A 21,317-nucleotide genomic window follows, 5' to 3' on the forward strand; every position below is an offset into this window, starting at 1 on the left:
TTTAAAAGAATTAGAAATATCCTCAATTATCCTCAAAACCAAGTCTATTGGACTCTTCCTCCTAGTCTCTTATGAGATATTTTCAATTTCATTTTCACCCATCAGTCAAAGGTGAAAATCTCGATTCTTACCCCAACCCTTTTTGAAATCCTATAAATAGAAGGGAAATCCAAAAGCCAAAGGACCCAAGTTTTAGGCATCTGCACTATAGGCACATTTTGATTCATCATTTTAGCAATATCATTCTAGCAAATTCATAGCATTTTAGCATTGTTTTTATGTCATTTAGCATCATTTATTACATGTTAGATCATTTTATGGCCATTGTCATAACATTTTAAGAGTTGTTATCTTCATATAAACTGCATTATAGTCATAGATCTTGCATGTATTCTCGTAGATCTGCATTCTAAGCATACTCTCATTCTAGAATTGTCACTAAGATGCTAGTCTAAAAGCTATTTTAGCAGTTGTAGTTAGGGAAACATGAGATGCTCGTAGAATTTACATTTTGATAATGATTTCTTGGGTCTAGTCTAGCTCGTTGTCAATCTATCTGCATTCTACATTAAAGTTTCATGAATACACGTTCACATCATGTACACCATGATTATCAAGGTGAATGCAATAACACAAAATACAGGAATTTTCGATCATGTCATCATCCAGGATAGCATCATTGACTACAAGGTCATTCAAAACAATTTCTAGGATTGTTTTAGTTCTCTCATGTCTTTCTTCTTCTTCTTTCATGCTTGTAATTGAAGATGATGTATTACATGAAAATGTGTAATTACATATAATATGATTTACATGTCTAATGACATGTAATCCAATAATTTCTCTTGTTAATTTGACCGAGTCAAAGTTGATTGAGTTACTCCCACTTTTTCCTCCATCTTTTTCTCAACTCCTTTGCCTATATAAAGAAGTGTCCCCTCATTGTTAAAATCATCTTTTGTTGTATACAAGAAAGCTCTACCAAACTTGTGTAAGCATAACTTTGATTGTGTAGTATGAATTTGAGAGAAAAGTGAGTGAAAGAAACAATTGGATTTGAAGCTTTGATTGGAAGCAATTGTGATAAAAAAAAATTAAAAGCTTTGACTATAATTTGAGCATATTATCTTTATTCATGCTATATTGTGTATTCAATAATAGAGCATAGTGAGTTGAGAAGCAATCAGAGCTGAAGCTTTGACTGGGAGTAATTGTGGTGATACATAAACTATGAGCTTTGATTGTAGCTTGTATTACCATCTCAAATTCACGAAAAATAGTTGGAGTTCCCTACTTCTCAAAGTCTTTATGCCTCAATGGTAGAGGTTATTCTTATAAAATAGGTTAAAACATGACTTAGAGCCAAACTGGTACACTTTTTCTTAGCCTTTGAGTTGGTGGTTTATCAGTATCACCGTTTAATACCATTTACAGCTATTAGATAAAAGTGTAGTTAGAGATTTCATCTTGCCCATTACTCACTACGCAAGTAAGTGGATTCTTTCCTGAAAGTTAAGTGGAAAGAATATTGGTAACACCCCTCACAAATCTCTCACCTTCTTGCATGCCTTGAGTTGATCCAAGAAACGGTGAGAAGGAAGCCTTCCCTTTAATATAGGAGAGACTTTGTCTCACACATTGTGGCTGGTCTATCTATTTTGTGACTGGATTTTCACAAAATTGTCGATTGCAAAATATCCACCCAACAATAATCATCATTATCAAATCTAGAAAATAATATGAATTTGAATTCAACATTTTCATTGTTCAACTTCAACCTTAGAGGTCTCAATTAATTTTTTAGTTCGACATCATTATGATGGGACTCAAAATTGCATCTTCGATTTGAGTACTATTGTAAACTTTTGAGTCAGTTTGAGCCCCAATAAGCGCATTTGATGCATCTATACCCAGTTGTAGTTTTGAGGCCAAAGAGATGTTTTATGTTTCTAACACCTTGCATTTAGTATATCTGTGTGTCCCATAATGTTAAATTGTCATTCTGAGTCATTCCGTGAAGTTTCATTTTGAGCAATGTTCAAATCTGCATTTTTGCTCGAGTGTCATATAGCAACAAGAAGCCTAGTTTGCATTTGAATATCTTGCACCTGGCTATGTTTCATGACTCGCCACTTTGGGAGTGTTTTGTATGCATATCAGTGAACCTATGTTTCAAATTTCGAGTTGTTTCAATATGTTTTGAATAGGTTTTGGATCCTTCAAAGTTGGTTGTTTACTGTTGTCATGCTGATGCACATTTCTCAGAATTCCGAGAGGCCCTGTTTGACCAATTGTATCTTTGACCCAATTGACCCTAATGAGAAAATTCCTTTTGCATTGCATTCTAGAGGTCAGGCACTTGCTATATTCTAGTTTTTTGATACTTTTTATAACCATGATACCACAAGGATGGTTCTGGTCTTTGTTAAAAATTGTTTCAATTGTTGTGATACCACATGTTGGTTAGTCTTTACTACTGTGATATCACAAAGATGATTCCAATTTTATTACTAAGATAACACCAATTTCAACATTTTTCTTTGTTATGAATAGCATTGTAATTTATTTTGAGCAATTAGATAATACAGTCGTCTATTATGTATTTTCTGAGTTGTTGCATACATTTGATGTATTGGTTTCAAGGAAATGAATATAAAGCTTTGTTGAAAGTTTCAATCTAAACTTTGTCTCCTCTTTATGGGTTTGTAATTTTCTGTTATATATGTACAAGGTGCATATTGTCCAGTTGCAACTTGGCTTTGAAGTTGTATGTCATTGTGTATTTTGTTGTTGGGTCAAGAACTTGAGTAAATTGCTTGATATGCATTGACTAAATTGCAAAGATAATGGAAGGACTTGATAAGTATGAGTTTCATTTTGAAGATAGATGTATGTTTGCAAGGTGAATGGATAAATCTGATATATGGGTATATGAGTATACATTGGGTATCCTTGTGTACGTTCTAACTTATTTAATGCCCAATGGATAAGGGACTGATCGGCTTGGAGATTGCATGTTTATTGTTGTTCATACCTGGGCTTTGCTGATAATCAACATCATTAATCAAAGTATTTTCCTTTTTATGTTGAAGAGCTAAAAAGAGTTGCCCTCACTTAACTATTCTAGTTCATATGTCATGATTCTAGCTATTTTGTGTCTATGTTGTTTGCATAAACATAGAAGATTTAGGGGTATTCTCTGCTTTATAGATTCAGTTGTATGTTTTGGTATTGGTACCATATGAAGAATCTGAGGTTCATCCGCCTAATTCTTACAGAGCCTGAAGTAGGAGTATAGCCTTATAGTTGGCTCCGGTGTCTAAATGGGTATGTTGTGGATGGGAAGTAGCTGCCCCTAGATGTATTCTATTCTCATCATTGGGTTTTTGAAACCTGAACGTTTTAAAACACCAACGCATTGTATTCATTGTAATCATCATTATCAAATCTAGAAAATAATATGAATTTGAATTCAACATTTTCATTGTTCAACTTCAACATTATATTCAAAATTCACTTCAAAGTTTAGTAGTATTTAAGTTTAGTGTTTTACTAATTTTTGAAAGCGTTATTTGTAAATCTTATACTTCCACATTTTCATAACATTTTTTCAAGTCCTATATGTATACAGAACTGCCCCATTCCTGCTACCATCCCCCTGCTGTATCTAGATTTAGGCCCTTGGCCCCCTGCATCTCTCCTGGTTAGGAAATTGTGGAGCTGTGCAAAAAATATCCATATGCAAGGTGAGCAAAAAATTCAAATAAGGTGTATGGTAATGGGTGCCAGTACGATACACACATCATGTTTAGCACAAATAATTATATCTTTTAATCATGAAACATGGTGTTGTACCAACTATGATTCTTATGGATGACCTCCAGGGCCAATAAGCATGCCGTGATTGGTTTTGGATTCTTATGGCATTGAAAACCTCAATGGACAGGCTACAGCATTATTATTTTCCATGCCTTGTGTCACTCTACATTAGAGACACATAACACTAGACAGGCCATAATATTAAATAAAAGCTGGAGCTTGTTAAAGGGTAAGCATTAGGTCTCCCTTCTTATTCTTTCAAAGGCTTATCCAAGAGATACTTACACCAAAAGCAAGTGTTAAAAAAAAGGCAATAAAAAGCTGTCATGGCCATAAGATGTTCAAGGTTCCATATGTAGCTTGTGTGAGAGTTTGGAAATAATTATAAAGAGAAGTGTACAATTGAGGAGCTCCCAAAGGGTGTACTATTACAGGAGAAACACAACGTAGATTATCAAGAGTGGGCAAAGTTTTTCCCAAGAGTTCTAATAGGAGAGAAAATGTTCTCTTGCCAAAGGTACCAAGAGAGTTAATGAGTGTGTGGGTCTCTTTACAATGATCTGAACCATGTAAGACAGACAAATGTTTTTGCTGCATATAAACACAAAAAAAATCCAGTCAAATTCTCCTACAAACTGAAATCCAATGCTATGTATTCATGCTTTATAAATAAAATTAATCCTGAAAGAAATTGGTCCAGAAATGTCTAAATTGGATATTTTACAAACTGCCAATCGAAGAAAAAAAAATATAGAACCTTCCCTAAGAAGAGAATAAAGCTTATCCTACCTCTAAATGTCTTCTTTTTCTGACCAAGATTTTTCTGATTCAGATGCCGTTTCTGTTTGCCGCTTTCTTCTAGACCATTCAGGGCCATAGATAGCTAAATAAGTTCGTCCATACCGCCTGTCTGCTATCTGCCAGGAATAGCCAGCATTTACTATATTGATTAGGGAAGAATTAAAATTTTCAATAATGCAGTTACAATAAGAGCCAAAACGCTCTCATATTCTTTTTAATTTTGGTAGCTTATAATAGTTTTCATAGGAATTCCAATGTTGAATTGCTGTCTTGAAAACTTAAAATTTTAAGGAAAAAAAATACAACTATACCATCAAAGTATTTACATTATATGTTTTCATCTTATACACAAAAAGTATCCTTTGGAATTATGCAGATTGCTTCCAATGCTTGGGTCGTTACTAGTCATTAATATCACTCATTTAGGATTTTACTAGAAAATGGCAATATATGTTTTTTACAATGTATTGATGAATATATGGTTCTCTTGATTACTCAAATAGTGCTCGGTTCCTTCCAACTTAAATTAGTTTGTAGATGGAAAATACAGAGAGAAAGAGAGGAGTACCTTAATAAGAGGCCCACAGAAATCATGCATTAGAGTCTTCTTTGGGTACTCCACCAACTATTCATCAGCATGACCAGGAAGATTAAGCCTTACCAATAATATATAGATAATTGAAAAATATTAATCTTACTTTATTTTATCAACCTCAATTGCATTATTTTCCTTGTGAATTAGAAATGGAGTAATAATAAATTTACAGCTCTGGCTGAGTAAACTGAAAAAATGTAATTAGCATTCTACAATCTGGAAGCCTTACAATGAATGAATCTTTTCCAACTAAAGGCGAGCTTGAAAGCTGATCCATCAAAACAGTGTAGTCTACTAATTGATAGGGAGGTGTGACACTGATATAATCAAATGACCCATATTTACCTACAAAATGCAACTAGTAATAATGTAAGAACTTGCCAAATCCGATAATAATCTAAAAATGACTGTAAACCACATAAACAACTCCAAGTAAGAAGGAAATAATTTAATCCATACTAACCAAATGAAAAAAAATAATCAAATTGCAATGCAAAAATATAGGCTTATAATGAGTGAGCATTGTGGCTATTATGCCAGTACAAGTTAGGAACATACTAACTGTCTTCTCAGACTCTTTCAGAAATGCCTCAACTCGGACCATATGTATAACTGATTGTTCCTCAAAACCTGTATGTATCAAATTTGGTCGCAAGACTTTCTCCACAACCCATGGGTCCATTTCAACAAAATGCACCTACACATAAATGTAACTATGAGCTAAATGTGGAAATGGAGGTCAAAATACACTTGTGACTACTCCGCTCAAGAAAAATATTGTCAGACACTGACATCTGTTTTGATTTTATCCTTGAAAATTGATTTTAATTTTTGCCATAAATAACTGACGCTAGTAAATTAACTGAGAGAAGACCAGAAGTCACTCTTCTTGCAACTGTTCAGCTTCAAGTTCTATTTCCAAAGCTGTTTAGGTTTGGACATACATCAGAGTCTATAGAAGCAAAAACACCTGGGAAACAACTTGGTAAAATAAAATATAATTTTTTTCAATTAATCAATATTTAACCCAGAAAAACAATGGGTAAGAGAGTTATGGTCAGGAATCTTCAATTGAATCATGCATCTGATTATAAGATTAGTTTTACACTTCAATTGAATCATGCATCTGTCCTCCAAGGTTATCCACAGAAATTGCAGATTTAAAAATTAATATAATTTTCTATCACAGCTTTAATGTGCTGTTCTATCTTTTGTCTTGTTCAGAGTGTTCCTCTGTTCTCTTTGCCATGGTACTCTGATTACTGTTTGTAAATCCAGATCAATAATACAACTCCAAGGGGATGCAGATTCCAATTACAGAAGTTGAGTGATTCATTTTGCACCATCACATATTTCTACTGATCTAAGCAGAAAATATGATTTAGACGTAGTTCAATTTCTTGTGTCACTAAGGATGAATGAACTCATTTATTACTACTGAATTTTTGTTTTTTCTTGCAGTACATGCATTTTGAAAGCTATTTAAAATAGAATTTCAAATTCTTTCCACCCAAAACACACTGGAGTCTGCATATTCCAGTTTGCTATGCTCTAAAAAACACTGGGATATGAATGATATCAATGCAAAAAATTGCTCTTCCCTGTATGTCTGGTTGAATGAGATTTGGCTTCAGGAAGTTAGAACCCAAAACTTGTGACCTTGACATTGCCTGCCCTGTGACTACTACCCTTTCAAATGGACCAAATAGAAGGCAAAGATACACCAGAAATGAAAGTTTCATTTCGGTATCAAAAGATTCAAAGGCAACAAGGTGACTTGGCAAAAACTTTTGTGAGAAGCTAAAGAGATAGATCATTTTATGTTTTTATCCAATCACTTCCCTGGGTAACGACATTGTTATCCACATCCAAGAATATATTTTGAGATCAAGTTTTAAGGTTGAATTAAGGTTGTACATCTATAAATTTAGAAGCAAGATAATGTGCATGTTATCGACAAATGGTTAAATCAATTGAGCCCTACTATTTTCTCAGTGCTCTCTCAGACCATTAATTTACTTTGTTAAAAGTCACATTGAGAGTGAAAATTCAGGGGCCTACACTTCTTGATGCTGTAAGAAAACATACCAATAGAGATATGGATGATTCTTGTTGGGGCTATAAGGGGAAAATGGTAGCTTGTATGCAGCTGTGTCAATATCATGATCAAAATATTAAAATTGTAAACATGTACCCTAAATAATTTGATAGGAAGAGCTGAGTATCTTAGACACGAAGAAAAATCAAACACTACAATATAGGAAAGCTTGTGGCATTAAACTAAAATTGAGATGGATTTCCTTTTCGTATCTTATCCTTGAGTGACACCTACAAGTATGCTGTAAATATCAAAGAAAGATTAAACTACGTAGCCAAGAATCATAATTTTAAGTCAAATATGGCCTAGAGAAACAAAGAACAAGTCTGGTCATAAGGCTGATGAAATAAAAAAGGACCCCCCGTCAAACAAGGATATCTAATGTCAAAACAAGTAAGACGCTCCTTATGAGCAAGAGAATCAATTAAAAAACTAGCAAGCAGTGAATCATTCACAATTCCAGCAATCATCTTAATGGAAAATGTTGTGCTAGGAAATCTCTGTTGCCCCGAATGCAAGTAACAGTCATAACCATTCCAGCACAATATAGATACAAGCAAATTATGGAGGCACCAATTGAAGTTTCACTTTATTGCCACATTAATCTTTTGATTGAACTTATTCCAGGTTTGCAATCAAGTAAAAATTGTTATATAATTCTTGATCAAGAATAATGAGATCAAGAATTTGACCAACAATGGATTTATATCTAGTTCATCACCCCAAGGCAGCCCAAGTTTGAAAGAGTGAAAGTAGGATGGAACAAGGCAAATTCATATTTTAGAGATCTCCCAACATGATAACCATGAATAATATTGAATTCACAGAAATGAAGCCTTGTTTGATTGCTCATTTTGGCATTTGAGTTTATCTCTTGTGAGACAACACCAAATGGAGCAGTGCCTAGTAAAGAAACACTCTTCAAATTATGAGGGGGAAGTTCCATGAGATTATTAAACCTAAAATTATAGAAGGAACATATAAATATGCACATTTTACAAGATTTCATTGAGGGGTCTCCATAAATTAAAATAACTATGTTACTATATTTTTCCTCTAAATACATGTGTCATATGCTAATAGTCGTACCTTAACTTTCAAATATTGAAAAAAAAATTGCTACATGCAAACAAATTAAACTTCCAGTTAAAGGGTTTTCCTAACCCTCACCTAGGCTTAAGTCATACTTAGTGGCTTGATCTAGCTTAACATTAACATTAAAGGTTACATTAACTCATGAAATTAGATGCCTTCTTGCCTCACCATATCAGCACATGAAATTCCGGTGGCACCCCCTTCAAATCTTTGTACGTCCAGGCAAATACATCTTTGTATTCGAACAAGATTTTGAATGCAGCTGATTTTAGTACGGGGTCACAATCGTCCCCCACTAGGATCACCTTGGGTCTTCCTCTTCACCCATCTTTTTTTTTAAATTTGGTTCTTTCTACTTTACTTCATCTTTCCTAAATTGATGGGCATGAGTGTCATCCACCCTCACTACCCCTTCCTTATACCCCTTGTATTATGTCAGCTACATATCTTCATCCTCCATCTTTGTTATTTCCAACATGTGGCAACTCAATTGGAATATCTCGTAATCCTCCATCTGCCAGTGGAATAATCCAGTAAGGGAGCTTGTTTCGTCCTCAAACTAGCTACCAAGTCTTAGTACGCCTTCTTCATCTGGTTCTATCATTCCTTCTTCGTCGTACTCTCCTTCCTTCGAGTTCGAGTCTGATGCCAACTTTTGGCTTATTATCTGGTTATGGTTGGCATTTGCTGTGATCAGCCATCCTCTCCCAAGTAGAGCATCGTATCCCTTCTTTTCCAGGGTGATGACCACAAAATGCAAGGAAAATTGTTGTGTTCTAGTGGTTACTTTCTGGGCCATGAGTGTGCCAAGTGGTTTACACCATGTTGGTTTTCTCCTACCAAATGGAAGGTTGGCAACCACAAGGTTGGTTTGCCCAAAGCCTTCCATGTCTCTTCTAGGAGTACATTTACTCCGAAGCCTCCATCCATAATGACATCGGTGAGTTTATGACCCATGATCTCCATTTCCACTATGGCACGGGTCCTTCCTATCCTAACCGTGAACAACATAAAATCTGGAGGTGGCAAGTCCCTTCGTGTAGTAAGCGTTCTTTCGGCTTCTCCTTTCATGCCCTTGTCTTTCTTTGTACTGTTATTATTCCCCTCCATGCTGGAGATTGTTACCCTTATTATGATGTTGGCCTCTAATGTTGACTATACCGAGATATTTGTTGCCTCAAGACCTTTGTCTCTGCTCTTCTTCCATTGCCAACTATGCTTCCTTCAATCTTTCATTTTCAGTTTGGGGATCTAGGTATGTGGCTTTCTTTGCTTAGAGTCTAGCAATCGCCATTGCTCTTCTTCCATTGCCAACTATGCTTCCTTCAATCTTTCATTTTCAGTTTGGGGGTCCAGATATGGGGCTTTCTTTGCTTAGAGTCTGGTAATTGCCATCACTCCCTCCTTCGTTTTGTCATTTCCATCATTTTCATAGCCTTACCTTTCAGGCAATCAATATCTTCAAGGTTTCCCAGCCCACACTACCTGCACATCATACTTCCACCATTTTGTTAGCTTTGACATTCTCACACGAAGTGGCTCCACTCCCTGCACTCTTGTATTTTTTCATCGGGCACCCTTTTGCATCATACTAGATGCAGCTTTGTGGCATTTTTTTATTGTTGTTAGTATTGCTTGCACATCTATTATTTCAAATAACCTCCTAGGGAGGCATTGGTAGTTGTGGTTCTTGGCGATGTGATAGGTGGGGTTGCTTGTTTCGTGGTCAGGAGTACTTGCATACTTCTTACCTTTAGATCATATTGGCACTCTTTTAGGGAGTGTCCCATCATATGACAGATGTTGCAAAAAGATTTTTTTGGACAGTTGGCTCTTGTATGCCCTTGATTTCTACATTTTGTGCACCATTGTTATTTATCCTCTTTGGCTTCTTTTTCCCCTTCATTTTCTTCATCATCCGCATCATGTCTTTGCGCAATGCATGGATTGTTTAGGACTCTCCATCACTGTCCTAGTCACTATTGTCATCCCTTGCTTTCTTCTTATTTCTTGAAGTTTTATTCCCACTTTCAACATCCATTTCCCGATCACAAGCCTCCTTGTATGTGGAGGGGGACACCACCTTCATTTTCTTTTGAATGAATGGAGTTAGAACCTCTATGAACCACCTCTTTGACTCTCTTGCATCCTGATGATGATGGATCATGTAGTGTGATCCAAAAGGTTGATGATAAAAAACTAATACACAATCATACCCAGAAGAAAGAATGCATTGATATGGATTGTGGAGATCTAAAATTGATAACCACCTCTTTTTAGTCCATCAATTGATTTATTCTCTAACTTGCCTGTGAGCTCCTTCAGCCTATGATGGCAGGTCCGAATAGTCTTGCTCTTTCCTTGGTGTGTTATATATTTCCACTACTACCTCTTCATCATCCTATAACAACCTAAATTCTGCTTTAAAGGCTTTCTTCAGATTGTTCCAAGTTGTCTTCTAGGTGGCTAGAAGGTCAGTGTACCAATAAATGGCTATACCTCGTAGGGTGGCCAAAAAGACCTTCATCCAATAATCTTCATCCTCTTGTCTAGTTGCCTCCCAAATGGTCACACATGTCTTACAATGCTACGCTCGGTCCTCTAACGCATCACCATTGAACTTGGCAAGTTTTTTTTTGTCTAGAAAGTTTGACATTTTCTCCCCTAATTGATACCCCCTATATTCTGGAAATTAGGTGGTCTAGTTGTTCCTCTGTGTCCCCATGGTACTTCATTCATATCACAAGGTTGTAAGTCTTCTCTTCTCCCACCGTTTTGTATATACCTTGGTAGTACCGATACTACCTCCTTCCTGGGGTCTCCAGCTTTGTTTGCCTTATTCTTACTTTGTAGGAGATGGCCCACCCTTTTATTCGGCATATTTTAGTCTCGAATAAGTCTTCTACCTCTCCTTCCAAACTTCTTGCTTCATCATTGGTGCCTGCCAAGCACACATATAGATGGCTTTATTCCACCCAAATCACTTCCCCAACAATCTATGTTTACTCCAATCGAGGCAGTACCAAGTACTAGCAGTACTACCAAGTGGCAACCTAGTGCAAGGCACCTCTTGAAGACAAGAAGGGTCACTTAGATGACTAGTGAGTTTGAAGGTGATACAAGACCTATAAGGTCTTTTCAATATTTTAATATGGCTATTAGGCCATTGGATGTAATGACTTGATCCATGATAGATGGAATAACTTGTAATAATGCACTTGGTGCACATAGTGAATGTAATTGCCAAAACATGGCATAATAGGCCTAGAAGGTTAAGTCTATACGTGAATTTAGGCGTTTTGAAATGCTATTGGGGTCCTAAAAGGACAAAATCCTTAGTTAGGAGTCATAGGGAGTTAAATTTAATAAGTTTTAGTTCATTTTCATGGTTTAAAAGTTCGAATATGCCATTTAGGAGGGAAATGGAGTTTTTATGGTTTAACCACTTAACTAATCCCTCAAACAGGTTGGAAGAGGTTGGGGAAGTTAAGTTTGATTGTTATTTGTATTTGGAACTCCATTGTATGGGCAAGGAAGCCTGGAGTGTACAGACAGCTTTGCGATTCAATGAAAGACATGTGGATCAGAAAATTCATTGTTTTATCATTGATACATCTTGTTTTGATTGAGATCTAACAATAGAATAGTGCTGGAAGTTTCAATACGATATTTTAAGGCTGTGTTACACGCTTTGAAGGGTTTGAGTCATTTTACATGACTGTACTTACACTTCCAGCATATTAGACTGATTTTCCAAGCTTTCCTTTATTTGTTTAGAAGTTTTCTTGTAACTAATAACCATTCCATGGACTCAGAGGCCTAGAATCATGGAATGATGATTTCTAACCTTGTACCATATGAATCTAACTTTAAACTTACAGGAGATTAAATGCAAAGTGTGATCACAGGTTGTAGCAGGGCATGTTCCATTGAAAGTTGATAGCACAAGTGTAGCAGCAGGATTTTGGGCTGAATGACATGGTCTTTTTATGATTGGAATAGTTTATTGGTGGATTTAATGGTGAATCAATCACCAATTGATATTGTAAAGATTTGGAAGAGTGAGATTGGAGAAACCCTCAAAAACAAGGGTTTGAAGCAACCAAATTGGGGTTTTTGGTGTTCTATGTGTTTTGAATCTAATTCCTTTTATATTTGAAGGTTTTGGAACATTTCTTGATACTGTCCAAGATTTGAGACCTTGGGGATATGTTTAAATGGTAGTTGCTTTGTAAAATCACCAACTTTTGAGTGTATTTGCAGGGTACAGGCTGAATACTCTTACTTCGTCCAAAAGACCAATACCTAAGCTTAAGGTATGTTATAGAATGGCCAAAAGGATATCTGAATACGGTTTTAGTTTTCCATGTGTTTTGGGAAAGTTTTGTGTTTGAAGACAAAAGAGCTAAATGCTGATTTCTATGCCTCATTAGGCTAGTTTGGAGTCTTTTTGTCACTGTGAGAAAAGGATAGGTCAAGAAACCTTGAAACCAATTTAATTCATCTTTATATATCCTAAGTACATCAAATATATCATTGGTTTGTGTCTAGAGTAACCTTCACTGGGTTGAGTCTCTTTAAAGCCATTTGAGCACTTTAGGAAGTTGAGGGTTTGTAAGCAAATTTGTGCAACTTATCTTGTGTACAAGGTCCATCGTCCTTTCCTCTGCATCACAACCCCTCTGTATGGTTCTCACAGGGTTTTTGAAGGCTATGGAACCCTTTGGCAAGGCGTTGTAACCTTCATCGTCTCTCTATTTGTTGCTGAAATCATAGTGATCATCTCACTCCGGCTTTATTTGCCTCCGATTGTGTCTCCTTATGGCACCTCCTGTCCTTATTCAATAGGAGGCGCATTAATTGTTGAAGTTACCATATGTGTAGCACCTGTTTGTGTCACAAGGTTCCTCTTCCTATCGGTTCCTTTCCTGGTACTATTGGGGTGTTTGTTTCCTTGATTGTTCTCTTTGTATAGTCTCTCACTCTCCTTCTCTTTCACTAGCCACATCCTAGTAACCTCAAAAGGCTCCCCAAGAGATCATACACTACTTTGTACACCATGAGTTCGGGCCATACAAAACCAATGGGAGAGCCCTCCACTCTGCCTCCCGCCATACGTACTAGTCAACTGCTAAATCCCAAGCTTGAACAAGGTCTTGTCAGTTGATCCTCTCAGGTCACCTCCTCCTCCTTGACATCATTATCTAATATTAATACTTGTCGATTGAAAGGACAACCCATTAGACCTCAATCCTTTCACTTGTCACCTCAAGACCTCTAGGTTCGTACTAGGCAACAATGCCACAAATGTTATGTGCCAAATACAAAAGTAATCTTAACACAAAGACTACGTACTAAAGCAACTAGTCTATGATTAACAAAATAATAGCATAAATAACATTATCATAAGAAACACACAACAATGGCAAAATGCTACTTTATTGAATGTACTAAAGTATTACATTACCAAACCATACCAACATATCCCTCATTGTTTCGAACAACCCCTACCTATAGTATTCCAATTGGTTAAGAATGCCAATCGTCATGACTCTTCGGTACATCTTATTTCATAACAAGTCTACTATTATTCACCATTTACTTATTACTAGCCTACAAGATGTTTTCATAGCAGGAGGCCTCCATACTTCCATGCAATTCCATGACTTCACAAATCTTTGTGGCCCGACATTAGATAAACCATAGCTGAGGTAGGACAGAGTCATATTGGCACAAAAAGATCCTAATGGGTGGTGGACATGGCATGGGAGAGATACATCATGGTTGAAGGTGCTTGTCACTCGCCTCCATGCACAAGTTGCTAGTTCCTCTGTTGCAGAGATAAATTGGTCTACATATGGATTTACCCACTCCCTCAAGAGGAATAGACTTACCTCTAGACAGGCAGAGAAGCTAATGGTCATGCACAGTGCCCTCCCACTTCAGGATCATTAGAGTCTAGAGTATAGGCAGACTCCAACTTTACAATGGGATGTTGACGAGGAGGAAATACCAATCAAATTAATTGGAGTTCCATTAGATGAAGGTGCACTTGTAGTGTAGCATGACAATGATGATTCAGATAAATCTAATTGTGATGCAATGGTGGTAGAAGTAAAGTAGAAGCAGCAGTGTGCTTTGTTTTTATGTATTTTGATTATTATATTAAACATGAAACTATATGGCAGCACTTTAGCCTTTGGGCATTTTGTATGTTAAACTTATTTAAATATTTTTTTGTTGTTGCATGCATATATGATATTGACAATGAATTCCGATTTCCAAATTATGAATACATATTGAGCATTGAAACTATTAAATTCAAGATCGCTGCAAATGTAATAGCATTGCCTTCTATTTGGTATGTGTGTTCCAAAGGCAGCAACCCCTTGTATTTATAATAAGCATAAGCCAAAAAGAGACATGTCCCTTTACAGGACATGTCTATTCATTTATTAAGTAATTATATATATATTAATTACTTAATCCATTTACATAGTTCATGAATAATTTAGCGGCATTTCCCTATTTGCATCATTAAGAATTCCCAGGTTGCATTCTTGATTTGATAATGGCCTTTGTAACTTTGGCATATGCTTTTTATGGTTATGTCTTCCCTTTATTGCTGCATATTTCCTTGCCTATCTTTGTAAAATGGCCTGCAAACATTACTTCTTCACCAAGACCATTGTTAGATTAACCAATTTGATAAATTTAATTGAATAAGGTCGCCCTTGAATTATTAGATAAAGAAGTTTAACAAGAAATCAAGACCATATAATAGTTAAGATTAAAACATTTTTGCTGTCCTTAATTATATCTTGGTGTGTATGACCTATCCTTGATTAATGTGTTAATTTGGTGGTTATTTTAGGAAGAGTTACCAATGAATATATTCTTGAGCTAGATAGTAGATTTTTGAACTTATTAGTAAAGGTATCTTTAATTATAATTTTATGGTTATAAATTTAGGATGACTTCATTATTTTTTAAGACAGAATCCTCACCATCTGCTCCTTTATTGGCTAATATATCTACTTTTTTATTTCCTTCTCGATATATATGTTTAACACTATTTTCTTAAAATTGACCGACTATCTTTAACACATATTCAAGTTTAGAGTTTAATATCCAATCAGGAGTATTTATTTTCCTTAATGTGTTTAGAATAATTTGTGCCCCTTCAATGACTAACTTTCTAATGTCCATTTCCAAACTAAATTTTAGACCTTCGATCAAGGCCTCTAATTCTGCTAGATTATTAGAGATAACGCCTACAGGCTTGGCACGTTTAATAATCCAAGTACCTTTGTCAAAATGTATAATACATCCTAATCCAATGGGCTCCGGATTCCCTCTAGAGGCTCCATCAAAATTAAGTTTTGCCCAACCTATTGGAGGAAGTTTCCATTTGCAATCTACCTTGACTAGATTATTATATATATATAATTTTCATGAATTATTATATATTAATTTCTCTTTAATAGTATCATAGGTTTATCCAACTGAAGCTACCAAACATCAACACTCCCTCTTAGCTAGGGAGGATAAACACATCATTAGGTATTACCTCAATGTAATATCATGTTAGCAAGATTAAGGATATCTTTTATCAGAAGATATCCATTATTTAGATATCATCTCATGATGTCAAGAGTAATGGACTCTTGAATGTCAAGTTACACGGCATCCACCAAGTACTCTGGGAAATGATATTAAGAGTAATGGCCTCTTGAATGTCAAGTCACATGACACTCACCAAGTACTCTAAGTAAATACCTCTTAAATGTCGAGTTGCAAGATATTCACCAAGTACTCTTGAGTAATAACCTCCTGAACATCAAATCGCATGATATTCACCAAGTACTCTTAATCATTGGCCTTCTGAACATCAAGTTGCATAACATTCACCAAGTACTCATAAATGTTCATAAGGTATGTGCACACGTATCCTCAATGATACTTACCATAGGAACATTCATGGCATGTTTAAGGAACTTAACCCACCATGCAAGATATAATTTATAATGATATGTTTCACACATCATAAAATGTCTATCACAATAGAAAATTAATTTATTGAAAGATCATCGTCTTTCAATAACTTCTACAAATACAAGTGATAATCATTTGGAAGTCATCAATTCCTCATGATATACTAAGGGGGTAGGCCCATTAAAATCATGTAGTCACACATCTAATGCCCCACTTGGGAACCCAAGAGACATAACCTAACATGTTTCAATGTTTACTAAACTAAAACAAATTTTAAGATTGTACAACATAAGATAACAATGTGGAAGCAATATACACATACACATGAGCAATTACAAATACAGTTTCCATTCCTCAAGGGTTCCTTCATGTTGAGTCACATTTAAGGAGTTTTATTAATTAGTTTAAATCTCAAGTACAATGTCATGATCGCAAGGAAATAACAGATACATTGTCTCATAAGTAAAATCATATACACAACTAGTACAATGAAATACATCGAATAAATAGCATCCACTGCACATGTCACAGGGTATGCAAGAGTAGATACAAGTACATCAAAATACAGGATACATGATAAAAGATATACATCAACTAAATAGAAGTCTCCAAGACAAGAATAAGAATGATAAAGGAACAACTGCATCAACGAACATTCAATAACTGTCAATCTAAAGGGGACCCAAATGGTTAGAAGTCACTACCTCTCGATCGCATGGTTACCTAGTTAGGCTTCCACTCTCACCGTACTGGGAAGATAATGAACGGTCCACATACAGCTAATCAAACATAAAACAATCCTAGGCAAGGAGTCCTATTAGACAAATCTACCTCAAGGGTAACAAACTACTAATAAAGAAGAGATAACAAAATCGAAAAGACACTCATACCAATACCAACACCATGTACCAAATCAACATACAGATACCATGTACAAAATGAGTATCAAATCAAGAGATAAGACAATGAAAGATATCCACTCCAAGTCAAAAGCCACATGTCAAAGTATAATAACCAACCGAACATCAAAAACCACCAATGAAAGTAAATCATCCACAATAAGTACATCCAACAATAAAACACCACCAAAGGAAAATACAGAATCTATGGAGAAGACTCGAGCTACATGCTAAGGAGTGTCATCACATGGTCACACTACTTGAGTTACCCTGGACTAGTCTCTCATTAGACCCCGGACCCTCAAACGTTGAGTTACCCTAGACTGGTCACTCTAGACCTCAGACCCTCAATGTGACACATGCAAAACCAGAATACCCTCTCATGAAGATGAGGAAAACTAGTCATACCTTTTACTAGGTATCATCCCATTCCCATCCTTAGCCTATACAAACAGTCAAGGTATGGGCGAGGCAATATCTCTAACCTATCTTTTTTAGTCTGTTTCTCAAATATTAATTACTAGATTATCACTTAATACATAACTTACAATAGGTAACCCTAGTACTGACCACTTTGGGTCTTGGACCCCTATTGCAAGCCACTACCAAAGACATGCACCTAGTCAACCTCTCCTAAGCATACAAACACAGTTGTGTCCCATACCACAACACCCATAATAATCAAACTCGGTTCCTTAACATGCAACCCGAAAAATAAGTTGGTTCTCCCAACCCAAGTAAACAAAAATGCACCACAAAGAAAATCTCATAAATGCAACTTCTCTAGTTTAAAACACAAGGCTCATCATAATATCTGAAACGGATAAACATCATAGAAGAAATCACGAAAAGAAAACCTCTGGTGTACATCCTAGTTGGACAACTAAACACTCACAGGGAAACCATCACGAAGAAAGAACATCAAATAACTTCAAATGAGATTGCAAGGAAAGCATAGGTTCTTAAGTACATAGTTGAATTCCTTTGTTTCAAAAGACTAGTTTGACCATTTGGACATTTTCTAAACATTGTGATATACATGTATTTTCAACTTTGATATGATGTCTTCATGACTAATTATTTACATTTAATCAATCAAGCATTGTCAAGGTTCTAAATTCCCTATTGTCATTGTAATAAAAAAACAAGTATATTTAAATGTCACAACTACATTTGAATTTTAATAATCTCTAAATATAAATGTCCTAATTTAAGCATGTTTATAATTAAATTATAAACTAATCTTTATATATATATATATATATATATTCTTTAACTCACATAACTAATTTTATAAAACATTTAAATATAACCATCTAAGATTAAGTTTTATCAAAACATATTTTAAATAGACATAAGTACTTATGAAATAGTTATATCCTATACTGTATTTAATTAAATTAAATTTACCAAATTTTATTTTAAAACTAAATTTAAAATTAATAATTTAAACTGATTTTTTTAAAACATTTAACAAAAATAAAATAAACTATTTATTTTTTAAACCCACGATCATAGCCCTTGTGGGCTCACGCGGCCTTCCCAAGGAAAGGGAAGGTTGCACTCACTGCTAAGCAGTGTGCCACAAGGAGGGAGGGGATCTATGACCCCCTTTCCATATTTTTTTTTTAAAATTTAATATTTTTTTAAAATAATTTTAATTTGTATATTTTTTAACCCTGTGCAAGTACAGATCTAGCGCGCAGCTTTTTCCAACGAAATCTTTTTTTTTAATAACAAATGAGGGAAAAAATAAATAAATTGTATATTTAATCTTATGCAATTCTCCATCAAACCCTACCCATCTAAATCGTCTTCTTATCAAAAAAAATTGTTGTAGACAAAAACAAATAAAAGATTCATATTGTTCGCTTAGATCCGAGCAAAAAAAAACAGAATAATAATCAAGTTTCAAACACCCAGAAGACACAAAGCATATAGATCTTTTCAAATGAAAAATGATATTACGAGTTCCAAACCCTACGTCATGTTGATGCTAACAATCAAGCAACTTGGTGAAACCCTTGCTTACCAAAACCCTTTCAAGCTTTCAGAATTCCTTTTGCTCCAAATTCGGAAAATTGCTCCCCAAAACCTGTGTGTGAAATAGTGATCCAAAAACCTCTAATATAGAGCCCTAACTCCCTTTAGGGTTTCTGTCTCTAAAAGCCCTAAAATATAACTATTTTGTTTAATTAATCTTTCCATGCATATTTACCCACTCTTTAGTTTAAAATATTATTGTATTTTACTTCTCACTTTATTATTTAATGCAAGCACATTAAAAACAATTATTTATTATTTTAATCAATAAAGGTAATTAAAGTGCATTCTTTAAATGCAACTCTAATTAAATCTATATTAATTAAATATTTATACTAAGACAACATTTATTATTTATTATTTAATATTAAATTATTTTAATTTTGTTTTCTAAATTAGGACTTAGAGTTAAATCTTTTAATTTAGCCAAATATTCCAATGATTCCAACAAATGAAATATTATCTTATTTTAATATTTTTTTCCTTATTAATTGAAAAATATTTAATAATTCAAATATCAATAATTAATCCAAAGATCATAAATAAGCATTCTACCAAACAAATCACAAAGTCAAACCACATGAGATGTGTAAGGAAAACCAACCAAAGCAAAAGTAAAACAACATACGCACAGAAAGACTCGTCGTTTTAAAATGATTAAAAGTCAAATACGAATCCTCTTTGCAAGACAAGTATTTAGATTATGGTTGAGATTGGATCTGATCATTAACTTCTCATTCTTACTATTGAGTTATTTCGATAGGGCATGCTCATCCTAGCAATTCAAGGAAGTCAATGCCCGATACCTGCAACTTGTATAAGAGATGAGCATGTACATATACATATATATGTCTAAGCTAGACAGGCAATGGCAGGGAATGGTACATCGTGTAGATATTCACTAGTAGGTGACTACGACTCTCTTAACCACATCAAACACGTCAGACAGAAAAGTAAAACACACTCACACCATACACATATAACTATGGGGTAAGTACTATAATAAATCAGGAGTCAAATCCTCAAATGCTTGGATATAACATTGCATTACTATGAATACAAAATAATCATCATTTGGAGACTTATCATATGACATCATCATGAGGGCAATCAAATTTACTAACTCAGAATTATTAAAGCATCATTAATGTGCAAGTAATCATAATCATCAAATAATACATGAAATATAATCAACTACATAATTCATCACTAATATATATGTAATCCAAGTTATGTAAAAATATCATATAACTATAAATCAAATATCTCTAAAACTAACAAATGCATGAAATAGGCCTAAAAGAGTTTGGCAACCTGAGCAAAAAAGCAACATATGGGAGGGGAATACAACACACATGGATTTTCAGACTTCTTCTAAATATCAATCTTCTTAGCTCCTCATCCAATGTCGCCTTTGAAGAAGTGTCAAACTCCCTTTGCATCTAATATCAATCTCCCTTTATTTGCAAGAACATAGTCGAAGAGAAAGGAAAAGATCAAGGCAAATAGCTCTTATAGTATGTAATAGCTCTTAAAATATGTATAGAAATACAAATAAGAGATGAACTATATTAGGAATACAATATTTAGAAAAAATACTTATCTCATGTAGTCAAAGGATAATACCCTCCAAACAACTTCTATTAAGTCATTGTTTCCAAATAAGTCACCATTGCCAAGGATTCCCCTCTCCATTGCATATTTATTGGTTGTAATGATATAACCACTAACCTTATAATATTGATTATACATCTATAATCATTGATTAGTTATTATACCAAACTAAGCTACTTTGAATTAGTATTCATTCCAACCTACTAACTCTATATCATATGTGGGGCCCGATGTTTCTATTATACCTGGTTCATTTTGATTCTTGCTTTGTATGTGTTGGGAATCGGGACCCTCTTTCCCTCCTAGCATGTGAATGACTACGAGCAGGCATATTACTGACATGGTATGTACCGACCTA

The 21,317-nt window shown here is 34.9% G+C and overlaps 1 protein-coding gene across 1 annotated transcript in view; it reads right to left on the reverse strand.

Annotated features, from left to right (window-relative positions):
- Nucleotides 1–3,807: 3,807 nt before the first annotated feature.
- Nucleotides 3,808–21,317, reverse strand: part of LOC149575933 (methyltransferase) — a 56,121-nt gene continuing 38,611 nt past the window's right edge. Inside the window, exons 6-10 of the mRNA XM_089816011.1 lie at nt 5,774–5,912; nt 5,445–5,560; nt 5,189–5,245; nt 4,609–4,736; nt 3,808–4,410 (exon numbers count right to left, since the gene is read on the reverse strand). Coding sequence (XP_089672137.1) covers nt 4,611–4,736; nt 5,189–5,245; nt 5,445–5,560; nt 5,774–5,912 — 438 coding nt within the window. The 3' untranslated portion in view covers nt 3,808–4,410; nt 4,609–4,610. The remainder of the gene's footprint in view (nt 4,411–4,608; nt 4,737–5,188; nt 5,246–5,444; nt 5,561–5,773; nt 5,913–21,317) is intronic.

This window comes from Cupressus sempervirens, chromosome 1 (genome assembly GCF_028749045.1).
Source record: "Cupressus sempervirens isolate cs-2001-9-10 chromosome 1, ASM2874904v1, whole genome shotgun sequence".
Taxonomy (NCBI): domain Eukaryota; kingdom Viridiplantae; phylum Streptophyta; class Pinopsida; order Cupressales; family Cupressaceae; genus Cupressus; species Cupressus sempervirens.